The 13,472-nt window shown below is 42.7% G+C and overlaps 1 protein-coding gene across 1 annotated transcript in view; it reads right to left on the reverse strand.

The window, feature by feature from the left end:
- Window positions 1-5,739, reverse strand: part of LOC140077862 (sodium- and chloride-dependent neutral and basic amino acid transporter B(0+)-like) — a 39,018-nt gene extending 33,279 nt beyond the window's left edge. Inside the window, exon 1 of the mRNA XM_072125418.1 lies at window positions 5,581-5,739. Coding sequence (XP_071981519.1) covers window positions 5,581-5,646 — 66 coding nt within the window. The 5' untranslated portion in view covers window positions 5,647-5,739. The remainder of the gene's footprint in view (window positions 1-5,580) is intronic.
- Window positions 5,740-13,472: the final 7,733 nt, after the last annotated feature.

Below are 13,472 nucleotides of genomic sequence, written 5' to 3' on the forward strand. Positions count from 1 at the left end.
GAAGGAGATGTGTAAGTTACTGCAGGTTAAACAGCTCCGCACCTCTGTGTATCATCCTCAGACAGATGGCCTAGTCGAGAGGTTTAACAAGACCTTGAAGGGGATGCTAAAGAGGGTGGTCAGCAAGGATGGGAAGGACTGGCATTGTTTGTTGCCCTATTTGATGTTTGCCATACGTGAAGTTCCCCAGTCCTCCACGGGTTTCTCACCCTTTGAGCTGTTATATGGCCGTTCCCCACGTGGGCTTTTGGATATAGCCAAGGAGACCTGGGAACAGGAGAGGACCCCCCACCGTAGTGTGATAGAACACGTCTCCCTTATGCAGGACCGCATAGCGGCGGTAATGCCCCTTGTAAAGGAGCACATGACAAGGGCACAAGAGGCCCAGTCTAGGGTCTACAATAGGTCAGCCAGACTCAGGACCTTTAATCCAGGAGACAGAGTGCTAGTTCTGGTGCCCACCGTTGAGAGCAAGTTCTTGGCAAAATGGCAAGGACCATATGAGGTCATGGAGAAAGTAGGGGAGGTTACCTACAAGGTATCTCAGCCGGGGAGGAGGAAACCCGAACAGATATACCACGTGAACCTCCTAAAGCCATGGAGGGAAAGAGAGTCCCTGATGGCCATGGGAGTAGAAAAAGCGTCTGTCCCCAAGAAGGGGACACCGGAGGTAGGTGTACCCGATGCCAAGGTGCCTGAAGTACGGATCTCGGAGTCCCTCTCCAGGGCCCAGATTCAGGAAGCAAAGGAGTTTGTGCTCCGAAATGTGGATGTGTTCTCTAAGTTACCGGGACGTACTTCAGTCATCAAGCATGATATCATAACCGAACCCCACATCCGGGTACACCAAAAACCCTACCGGGTCCCTGAAGCGCGCCGGCTTGCCATATCCGAAGAAGTCAGGCAGATGTTAGACCTGGGGGTTATCGAGGAGTCTAAAAGTGACTGGTCGAGTCCTATTGTGTTGATTCCCAAACCTGATGGTTCCCTACGGTTCTGCAATGACTTTAGGAAGTTGAACGAGGTGTCCAAATTTGATTCTTATCCCATGCCCAGGGTTGACGAGTTGATAGAACGACTTGGACAGGCTAGATTCTTCTCCACCCTTGACCTGACGAAAGGGTATTGGCAGGTACCCCTTACTGACAGGGCCAAAGAGAAGACCGCTTTTGTTACTCCTGATGGGCTTTTTCAGTACGTGGTACTCCCCTTTGGGCTACATGGGGCTCCCGCCACATTCCAGAGGTTAATGGATCTCGTCCTAAAACCTCACCGGAGATATGCCTCGGCCTACCTGGATGACATCATAGTTTATAGTAACGATTGGGAGAGTCACCTGGCCAAGGTGCAAGCAGTGGTAGACTCCCTGAGGGCAGCAGGGTTGACAGCGAACCCCCAAAAATGTGCACTGGGTCTGGAAGAGGCCCGTTACCTGGGGTACCGTATTGGGCGAGGTGTCATCAAACCCCAAGTAAATAAAGTGGAGGCGATCCAGCAGTGGCCACGACCTATGAGCAAGAAGCAAGTGAGGGCTTTCCTAGGCATAGTGGGCTATTATCGCCGATTTATCCCCGATTTTGCTACCATAGCGGCACCCCTGACTGACCTGACCAAGGGTAGCAGGGCGGTGATGGTAAAGTGGAGTGAAGAGGCTGAGGGGGCGTTTCAGCGACTTAAGACGGTTTTGTGCGAGGGACCGGTACTGATCACCCCTAACTTCACCAAGACCTTTATTGTGCAGACTGACGCTTCTGACGTGGGTTTAGGGGCTGTCTTGTCCCAAGTAGTGGAGGGTGAGGAACATCCTGTGACATTCCTGAGCCGCAAGCTCACACCTCCTGAGAAGAACTACAGTATAGTTGAGAGGGAGTGCTTGGCGATAAAATGGGCTCTGGAATCCCTGAGGTATTACTTGATAGGGCGACAGTTTACACTAGTGACCGATCACTCTCCCCTCACCTGGATGAGTCAGGCCAAAGAGAGGAACGCCAGGGTCACAAGGTGGTTCCTAATGTTACAGAATTTCAAATTCACGGTAGAACATCGAGCAGGAAAGCTGCATGGGAATGCCGATGCCCTGTCTCGTACCCACTGTCTTATGGCCAAAAGTGTTCGCCCCCACAGGGTCAAACAGAGGGGGAGGGTATGTGAGACACTGAAGGGGTTAACTGTGGATGGGCGGTATGTTTCCCCTAGGTTTTGCTATTATGCAAGGCCTTAGTGCTGAGGTTGGGTGTCCAGCACCTTGGACACAGGTGATGGGAGCAGCCCAATCAGTTTTTTTTTTAAACCGCTCAGCAGAGCTGGAAGTGTTGTCTCTCTCTCTGGAAGGAGGCCGGAGAGCACGCAGCCCTGACCTCTGTGCCTGGAGCAGCCAAGGGATTTTGTATAGTGGTGAGTTAGTGAACACCTGTATAGTTAGCACCCTGACGGGTAGGATTTTTGTTTATTTAATGCCTGAATGTAAAGGCTGTTTTATTTTGCTGCTACAATAAACGCAGGCGAGACCTGTTTTGGACTGTACTTTGGTGTCACTGTTTTGAACTGCATCACAGCACCCCGCTACCACGGTCTCTACTGGGCCAAATCTCCCACAATATATATATATATATATATATATATATATATATATATATATATATATATATATATAAGTCATGTTAGTTTTTAGATAAATGTGAGGTATTTTTTAAGCGTGTTTTTTAAATTTATTTCTAATGCAACTTTTTAAAGAAAAAGTCCCAGACTGACACTTACTATAAATAACAACATGATCCATGAAAACCAACAAGAAGTGGATGTGGTTGACAATCCTCAAGTAGCAAACATTAGCACACATACCAATTGGGAATAAAACCTTTACATATATAGGAGATTATATATTTAATGTACATGTCAAAACAAATGACTGCACAGGGGACAGGGACAAAATAGTCCCGATGACACTGGAGCCTATAACATATATCAATAGTCCAGACAGAAAATAATTACATGCTATTGCCACATTCAACACAATGGAGGGGATTTAACAATGGGGCAGATTTATCAAGCAGTCTGAAAGTCAGAATATTTCCAGTTGCCCATGGCAACCAATCACAGCTCAGCTTTCATTTCACCAGTGCTCATGAATATTTTAAAGGGGAGCTGTGATTGGCTGCCATGGGCAATTGGAAATATTCTGACTTTCAGACTGCTTGATAAATCTGCCCCAATGTGTCTCAGGTTCTGCCAGTTTCTAGCTGGAAAACACTTGTCTTTTGCTGCGCCAGATTTATCACTGTGATGATGAATCCTGGTGCAGGATAAGATTGACGGTTCCTACTTTGGACCTACTTTTAGTTGGTCCAAACTGTGTGCCAAAATTTTTGGCGCACAGATGATTTCTAAAAAGCCATGCCCATTTTCTCAGCCACAATCTACAAAGGTCATGCCCCTTAATCGGACAAGTCGGGAAAGTGTCTAAAAACCTTGATAAACATGGTGCAAGGTATTTTAGACAGTGTTTTTGGTGCAAAACCACCAGAATTGTAATGCAAGTGTGTTTATCAATCCCCCCAATGGCCCACATTTACTAAGGTCTTTGCGCCAGTTTTCTGTCAGACTTTGCACTTTCTTTTCTCTGCAAACTGCTTGCACAGGTATTTAAGAAGTGTCCGAGACACATTTGTTTCACGCTGCACTATTCTTCACGGGACACAAATTTTTGCACTGAAGGTGGCATAGTAGTAAATGTGCCCCAATGGGGGAATTCATTAAGACTGGCGTTTTTCAATGCAAGTCTTAATCTCCCCCTACTGGAACAGTGGGACAACACTGACAATAGATGACATTCCTGGTTGTATGTTGGGAATTACCCCTATTTCAGGGTTCGAACATAGAAAACTGGCACTCAAGCCCTGATAAGAAGTGACCCATAGCCTTGTAGAAAAAGAAAAGAATTTTTTAAAGATATTAACTCAGTATAATTATATCTGAGTAGAGTAGGAGTTTAAAAAAAGTTCAAATTTGAATGTTTTACATAATTTGACAGCGCTACTTCTGCCTCATTTTACACATATTTATTGTAGTTAAGTTTTATTTTAATAATATTATACAAATTGCTGTACAGGCGGTCCCCGAACACCTGACTTACATACAACCCCTCGTTACAAACGGACCTCTGGATTTTGGTAATTTACTGTACTTTAGTCCTAGGCTACAATAATCAGCTATAACGGGTATCACAGGCGTCTGTAATGAAGATTTATTATTACTCCTGATTCTTATGACATCCCAACATTTTTAAAATCCAATTGTCACAGAGACCAAAAAGATTTTGACTGGGATTACAATAATAAAGTATACAGTTCTGACTTATATACAAACTCAACTTAAGAACAAACCTACAGACCCTATCTTGTACAGGGACTGCCTGTATTGTATTCATAGTGTCATAGTTTATATGGTTGAAAAAAGACACATGTCCATCAAGTTCAACCAAGGAAGGGAAGAGATTGGAGGAGGAAGGGATTTAGGGGATTTATTATTGTATTGTATATCAAACATCAGTCTGTTTTAAGAAAGAAAGAAAGATAAGGAAAAACATAAGTAAATATATATATATATGATAGATTTGAGATCAAGTTCATCCAACAATAAGCAAGGAAATGCTTGAGTAAGCCTCCAGTCACAAGGGTCCAAAATGTTGCTTCTGTAGACACGCGGGCACAGATAAATTATTGGGGCACATTTACTTACCCCGTCTGTGGAGTTCACTGCATTGTCCAACGATAATACACAGTAATTTACAAAGATCGTGCGCCCGATATCCTGCATGTGACGCTTCCCTGCTCAGGTCCGCCGGAGTTCACCTTCTTCTTCCTGGTGCATGTAAGTGCTTTATCTTGCGACACAATTTGAAAGTTAAATCCTGCGCTCAGTCCGAATCAATTGGATCCTCCGACAGCACGCCCCCTAATATGTGTCTCATGGAAGCCAGCGCAGCTGCGCCAAAAAAATGATCGCGTGCGCCAAAATCCCAGCACAGACACTTGTTAAATACCTGTCCAAGTCGTGCAATCCGCCAAAACCATGCAAAGTCCTACGAAAGTGCGATCTTTGACCCATAGTAAATGAGCCCCATTGTGCCTCTGACCGTTTCTTTGTCTGTGTGCACTAAAAAAGTGTCTTTGGAGCCTGCACATGTATTTATGAAGTGTTTGCGCCACTTTTGTGCAACAGCTGCACTTTGTCAACATTGTGCACCTAAAGGGGCGTTGTGGGGCTTAGTCGTAGTTTGCGGCACATTTATTACTACAATTCTCCACAATTGTGTCGCAACATGAAGCAAAGTGCACCAAAAATATAAAAGATCCAATGGTTTCACATCCTGATTTACTAAGAGCGTGCAACAGCATTGGATTATCTGGCGCAACCTGCTCATGAGTGAAGGCTGATAGCGCCACTTTTCTTATGTTTGGGTCAGGGGAAATAAAATACACTGAGCATTTTTCCTTGTTGCTTAGATAGGTAAAAGATAATAGATAGGAGAAAGGAATATACAAAATAGATATATAGATAAATATATAGAAAATGACTTACAATGATATCTACAGATTTTTTCTTCTGCGTACATCTCATACATCCTGGTAGAGGTAAGTTCCCCATATCAGTTTCCCAGGTCAGTCTTTATGTGGTGACTTGGCTGCGCCTTATATCTCCTGAATAGAGGGAGGTGTTATCTGGCACCACAGAACTATATAATTACCCAGTGAAGTCATTTCATGTTAGATCTATATGTCTAACCCCTGGAAAGTCATAATTAAATATGCAAAACTGAAGTTGTGTCATTAGTTAATACTATAGTTCAGTGATGGTGAACCTTTTTGAGCCTCAGTGCCCAAACTTCAACCAAAAGCCACTTATTTATTGCAAAGTGCCAGCGTAGCAATTTAAGAAGTAATGTATTTCTCCTTGTTCATTGACAATTTTCAATCCTTCAGCCTCCCAAGGACACCAACGCAGTTGAAAGGAGGAGGGCAAACTTATCTATCATTGTAGGAAGATTCTGCAGGCAGATTCTTTGAGTTCTGTCTGGTGAACTTTTTTCTGGGGTGATGGCCCGGGTGCACAAAGAGAGGGCTCCGAGTGGCGCCTCTGGCACCAGTGCCATAGGTTCGACACCACTGCTATAGTTTGTCATAAAGACGTATACAGATATGTGTGTCTGGTTTATATCATTATCGACAGCTTAGAGGAAAAGGTCCAAGGTAAGACTATGGCAATTCTGCAACTTTTGTAGAAAGTGGGACAACCCCTTTTAATAGGATGATCCCTGAACCACTGGGCGCATATTGCAAGCATAAAACAGCAGTAGTATATGGGACTTATTATCTGCCATATGTCATCTACTGCAGATCTTGGTATGGAATTGATCCATTACAATGTAAAGCTTTAGCTCCGCCACCATGGCAATACAAAATCGTCAAAGAATATGATTTCTGATACCTGCAGAAGGGCTGCGGAGTTACTGCTGGGTTGGTTGAAATACGGGTTTGGTGGGTTTGGTGGGACCTGGACTTCAAGCTGAACTTTAACCCAAAATCGAACCCCATTAAAGTCAATGAGGACCTGGATTTTAACAGCCAAAAATGGCCGTAAAATGGGTGGGCAGTTGCCCTTCCCACAATGGGCTAGGGAAAGTACTTAAAATAAAAACACAAAATAAAAAAATTATGTCACGGCGGTAAAAGGTGCTGGGGTGTAAGACCCAATTATTTACATAGAGGATAAAAGAAGCAATGAAAAAAACTCAGCCCCCTCCTCTGGCTTCAGTATAAAGCGCTGTAGGTGTTTAGACCCAGTTATTTAGAAAGAAGATTTAAGTGGCAATGGAAAAACCTGACACCGTTCCCCTCATTTCGTTTAAAATTCTTGTAATGGGGAAAGTCAAAATTTGAAGTTCCAGTTTTTGGAATGCAAAATGGAAAGATTTTGAAGTTCTGGGAATGCGGAATTGAAAGATTGCATATTGGATAGCCAGGAATGCAGTAAATGTAGAATTTGAAGTTGAGGACATTAAGGGCTCAGCGGCACACAGGGCCAGCGTTAGTTGACGGCAAAATGGCCATTTGCCCTGAGGCTCCTGTCCTAAATGGCCCCCTTCATGTGGACTTTTGTGGGAAGAGGATTTATTTCTTCTTTAATACCCCTTGGTTGAATGCCCAGGTGAAGATACTTATCATCTATCTCCTGTCTATATATCTATCCTCTATCTGTCTAGTTATCTATCTCCTATCATCAATCTCCCTATCATCTGTCTATCTCATATAAAATTCTCCTACAGTCCCATATTACAGATGGCCTTACCCTACTACTGTGTGTAATGTTATGTTATTACTGTTATTATTGTGCAGGGCTAAAGGAGCCACTTACTGACTGTGACTGCTCATAAAATAGTTTATTTTGGGGCCCCACTTTCAGTTTTGCCCAGGGCCCCACTTTGCCTAAAACCAGCCTTGGTTACAGAAGACTACGCTGACCTCCTGGAGATTACGGGTGCCACATCAATGGCGTAACTACCGCTATAGCAGCCGTACGGGGCTGTTGCTACGGGGCCCCCGTGAGCATCAGGGGCCCGGGTGGCGACACCATCATGTACGCGGTCCGACCGCCATCCAGGCCCTGCTATACATCGCATTAACCGGTTAAGGACCGGGCCCTTTCCTGTTTTTTCATGTCCATTTTCACTCCCCACCTTCAAAAATCTATAACTTTTTTATTTTTACACGTAAAGAGCTGTGTGCTGGCTTGTTTTCTGTGAAACAAATTGTACTTCATAGTGATGATATTAAATATTCCATGCCGTGTACTCGGAAGCGGGAAAAAAATTCCAAATGCAGTGAAAATTGTGGAAAAATGCATTTGCGCCATTTTCTTGTGGGCTTGGATATTACGTCTTTCACTGAGCGCCCCAAATGAAAGGTCTATTTTATTCTTTGGGTCGGTACGATTAAGGGGATACCAAATTTGTATAGGTTTTATAATGTTTATATACATTTACAAAAATTAAAACCTCCTGTACAAAAATAATTTTTTTGATTTTGCCATCTTCTGGCACTAATAACTTTTTTATACTTTGGTGTACGGAGCTGTGGGTGGTGTCATTTTTTGCGAAATTTAATGATATTTTCAATGATATCATTTTTAGGACTGTACGACCTTTTGATCACTTTTTATAGATTTTTTTATATTTTTCAAAATGGCAATAAAGTGCCATTTTCGACTATGGGCGCTATTTTCCGTTACGGGGTTAAACGCATTGAAAAACCGTTATCATATTTTGATAGATCGGGCATTTTCGGACGCGTCGATACCTAATGTGTTTATGATTTTTACTGTTAATTTATATTTATGTCAGTTCTAGGGAAAGGGGGGTGATTTGAAATTTTTGGTTTTTTTATTATAATTTTTTTTTTAAAACTTTTTTTTATTTTTATTTTTACTATTTTTCAGACTCCCTAGGGTACTTTAAGCCTAGGTTGTCTGATCGATCCTATCATATACTGCCATACTACAGTATGGCAGTATATGGGGATTTTCCTCCTCATTCATTACAATGTGCTATCAGCACATTGTAATGAAGGGGTTAAAACGAAATAGCCTCGGGTCTTCGGAAGACCCGAGGCTACCATGGAGACGGATCATTTTTGCGCCGCTATCTTTTTGAGGCTGCCCCCCTCTTTGTTAAGCCCATCCCAGTGTTTCTGTCCCTCCTCCTGCTCCCGCGGCCGCCTGGCCAGCATGTTGCTCCCGTGACCGGCACACTGGTCCCAAAGCTGCCCGCCCCCCACCACTCCACACTGCTACCGTGGCTGCCTGGCAGGTACCCTGGTTCCGCAGCCACCGGGCCAGCATACTGGTACCGCAACTGCCTACCCGTCCTCAGCGCTGCTCCTGCGGGTGCCCGGCAGGCATGTTACTCCTGCGGCCGCCTGCCCGTTACCTCGGTCCCGCGGCCACCTGGCCGGCACCCTGGTCCCGCAGCTGACGGCCTCAACGCTCCCGCGGCCAACCACCCTGAATTCTGCAACTGCAGAACACTGTTCCCGCAGATACCCGCCCGTTCTCAGTCCTGCTCCCGCGGGTGCCCGGCAGGCATGCTACTCCTGCGGCCGCCCGGCACCTGGGTCCATCGGCCGCCCACCCTCCACACTGCTCCCACGGCCACCCGCCATGTTGCTGCCACAGTCGCCTGGCCAGCACAGTTCCTAGGCTTGCAGGATGAGACCTAACCGACCCACCCCACTGCAAGAAATGGAAGTCCCTACATATGTATGTACAGGCGGTCCCCTTCTTAAGAACACTCGACTTACATACAACCCATAGTTACAAACGGACCTCTGGATATTGGTAATTTCTTGTACTTTAGTCCCAGGCTACAATAATCAGCTATAACAGTTATCACAGGTGTCTGTAATGAAGCTTTAGTGTTAATATTGATTCTTATGACAACCCAACATTTTTAAAATCCAATTGTCACAGAGACCAAAAAAGTTCTGGCTGGGATTACAATGATAAAATATACAGTTCCGACTTACATACAAATTCAACTTAAGAACAAACCTACAGACCCTATCTTGTATGTAACTTGGGGACTGCCTGTATAGGTAATGAATGTATGCTATATGTGTGTATTTGCTTACAGTATATGCTGTATGTATGTGTGTATTTGCTTAAAGTATATGCTGTATGTATGTGTGTATTTGCTGTATGTGTGTATATGCTGTATGTTTGCATATGCTGTATGTGTATATGCTGTATTTGCTGTATGTGTATATGCTGTATTTGCTGTATGTATGTGTGTATACGCTGTATATACTGTATGTATGTGTGTAAACACTGTATATACTATGTGTATATGCTGTACATACTGTATGTGTGATTATATGCTGTATATACTGTACGTTTGCTGTATGTATATGCATTTTGTGTGTATATACTGTATATAGATTCTGTAGGTGTGTATATGGTGTCTTTATGCTTCATGTACATGTATACACATTGGGTGTATACCGTATGTAAAAGAATATGATGTATCTATGCTGTATGTATGTATATAAACAGTATGCATGCAACTTTGATGCATATATACTGTAAGTATATACAGTGAGTTTGTATATACTGTATGTATTAGTGTATAGGTCTATATATGAGTACATAAATGTGTGCATATGAGTGTATACGTATGTATGTGTGGACAAGTATATAAAAGTGAGTGTAGAATATTATGTTGTGTATTTAAGTGTATAAATATTTGTGATTGTATAAACGTGTGTGTATGTGTGAATATTTCCAAGGGGAAGGGGGGCCCCATGCAAAAATCTGCTATGGGGCCCTGCCTCTCCTAGTTACACCACTGTGCCACATGCATCAGTTATTACAGTTTCAGGGAAAAAGTGTTAAAGGGGTATTCCGGGAATATGAACGTCTGATACAAAAACCCATGATGCGATAAATAAATGAATGTAACAAAACTCCATGTCATTAGTCACAAAATGGAGCTTAAATAGTTTGATTTTATGATTCACAAAATTGTATGGCCTCTCTAAAGTTATCACCAAGATGGCCGCCACTGGAAACTACATGTCCCAAGATCCTTTAGTTCTCAGTAACTCCTCCTACCTCTTATGCTCTGCTCACAGTGATGATATAACAGACTTTCTTGCTCTGTTACCATAGTAATGATGTGTAACTGCCATCACCACAACACTGGCCATACAGAATGCAGTGCAACCAACCGACTACAGCCAAACGTAGTGGTGATCACATGACCTGCCCAGGCAGGTGCAGGACATGCGATCTGGACATGTGACCAGCGGCCATCTTCTGTCCTGTGTATGCTCTGCGACGGACCGCGTGGAGGAAATTAACAGACTTATTAAAGGGCCGGTAGCATTTTAATTCTTCATTACAGTCTATGTCGCCAGCATTTTTCTGCTAAGGGGAGCAAAATTGTAAATAACAACTAATTACATATTAGATTATATTTTAAGGACCCATTTGTATATAAATTATGCTGATTCCAGGAATACCCCTTTAATTCTTAACCTGCATTGATGGATTATATTTAGTGTAGAATTAATAAGATGGAGGATCACTCAAAATCTGTTTTACTAATAGAGGAGAAACCTGCAAGCTGCACCATTGATTAACTGAAAGCTCTAGCTCAGGGGTTTTTGCAGGCCTGGAGAAAAACGAAGCGGGATGGGGAGGTATTTAAGACATTTTTTGCTTGTCCTCACCGGCATCATATTAATCCTTCATGGGACTTATATAATGGAATACCCACCCATCCATGTATGACTGCATGCTATTCACTGACAAGAACACTTTTATCATCCACATATCACTGTGCACTATTCACCGAGAAGACTTTTTTTCATCCAGATATTATTGCTTAGTATTTAGTGAGAAGAGTACTTTTATTATCTAATTATTACGTTGTGCTATTCACTGACAGAGCAACTTTACAAACAAGGTAAGGTTGAAGCACTGAATATACAGAGACAGGACCTTCAAGACTTTCCTGAATGATGCAGTAAATGCTAATATCCCTGTCTGCAAGCATTGTTGTATTATCCTCTTTAATTAGTGAGAATATACCTGCACTATAGCAGCCTGATACAGTATTTATATATGATAATTACTTACCTTTATATTTATAGATTTTTATGGACTTGTTGTAAATCAGAGACTGAATGAGACTGAACTGTACCTTGTAACTTTTGACATTGAATATAGGGAGTTACAACACTACGTTATTATTACAAAGTGAAGTCATTGAACATGATTTCCCAATATTGCTCTTTGCTGAGTACTAAGAAAATCTGTTACATAATTACATATGAAAGATTTAATTGGTGCCATTATTTGTCATAAATAAAATATATTACATTACACGCATTATGTCATCATTCAGCCATGCAGAGAAATTAAAAGTGTGACCCATAAAGATAACCCTCTAATGTATGAAATAATGAGGGCCATGATGGAGCATCTAGCAATCGTACCAGTTCATAAACTGCAGCCCAGTATTGGACTTGCCCACCAGAAGACCAGAGGGTCCTCCAGTGGACCTATGCTCTAACCTAGTACTTCACCCCAGATACACAGCAGAAGACAACCTAATCTGTAGGCCAGTCGAGTCTGTTTCCTTAGCGAGTATGGTAGATAATCTCCCAGAATCATTTTACCTGGTGACCCCAAGAAACCCCAGTTTGACATTGCTGCAGCCTTTTCAGCACCACTAATGGACAAAAGTAGATATAAGTTATAGATAAAGTATCTTATATCAGATTCATTCTTTCTGCAAATGGGGAATTATCAAATCCTTTAAAGGGAACCTGTCACCATAATTTTTTCAATAACAGATAGTGACAGGTTCCTATAGAGCCCTATTAACTAATGGACACCCTTCTTTTAGCTAAAAATTGTTTCCCTCACATCAACTTTAGAATTTTACCTGGTTTTGTGGGATATCTATAGAAAGTCGGAGCGGGGGGCTTTCTCAGGCTGACATAATCCTTTAGCCTCTTAACATTAGTAAACTGTACCCCATGCATATATATCTGATCAATGAAATCACAGCTTTCCTGCATGGAGGCATGGAGAGGAGTAGAAGTCCATGCAGGAATGATGTGATTATATGTATATATAATCAAAGCATGCCCAAATGATATATGTATGAGGTACAGTTTGCTAATGTTAAGAGGTTAAAGGACCTGGGCTGATGTCACATAACATTATTGCTGAATGCTGAGAAAGGGATGAGCTGCTGGATTCAGCTCAAGAAGACTAAAGGACCTGTGGCCCAAGAAGGCCACAACCACCTCGACTCTCTATAGACATTCCTGGATACCAGGTAAAATTCTAAAGTTGATTTTAGGATCTGAGGGAGATTTTTAGATAAAAGAAGGGTGTCAGTTAGTGAATTAAGGCTCTATGGAAACATTCCACTAGCTGTGGTGACAGGCTCCCTTTAAAGGAAACCTACCACTTGAAGTGGCAGGTTTCCGATGCCGGAGCTTATTTTAGTTAGTGTTTTAAACCGCGGTATCGCGGTTTAAAACACTTTTTAAACTTTATAGCCGGCGCAGGCAGGTACGCGCTCGGCGCTTACCGTGCGCGTACCTGCCTGCGCCGGCTATAAAGTTTAAAAAGTGTTTTAAACCGCGATACCGCGGTTTAAAACACTAACTAAAATAAGCTCCGGCACCAGCTCACCCTGAGCTGGTGCCCGGTATTGCCATTGGAAACCTGCCACTACAAGTGGTAGGTTTCCTTTAATGTTCGGAATCTCAATCCCTTGACTTTCCTCGTTAGTGGTGTCATTCATATCTTTAATATGTTAACCTTAGAGTCTTTTTTGGTTGGTGGGGCCACCGACTATCAGTAGGTCTCTCTTTACATGCAGAGCTCAGATAATTTAAGGC

This window comes from Engystomops pustulosus, chromosome 9, assembly GCF_040894005.1.
Source record: "Engystomops pustulosus chromosome 9, aEngPut4.maternal, whole genome shotgun sequence".
In the NCBI taxonomy this organism is placed as follows: domain Eukaryota; kingdom Metazoa; phylum Chordata; class Amphibia; order Anura; family Leptodactylidae; genus Engystomops; species Engystomops pustulosus.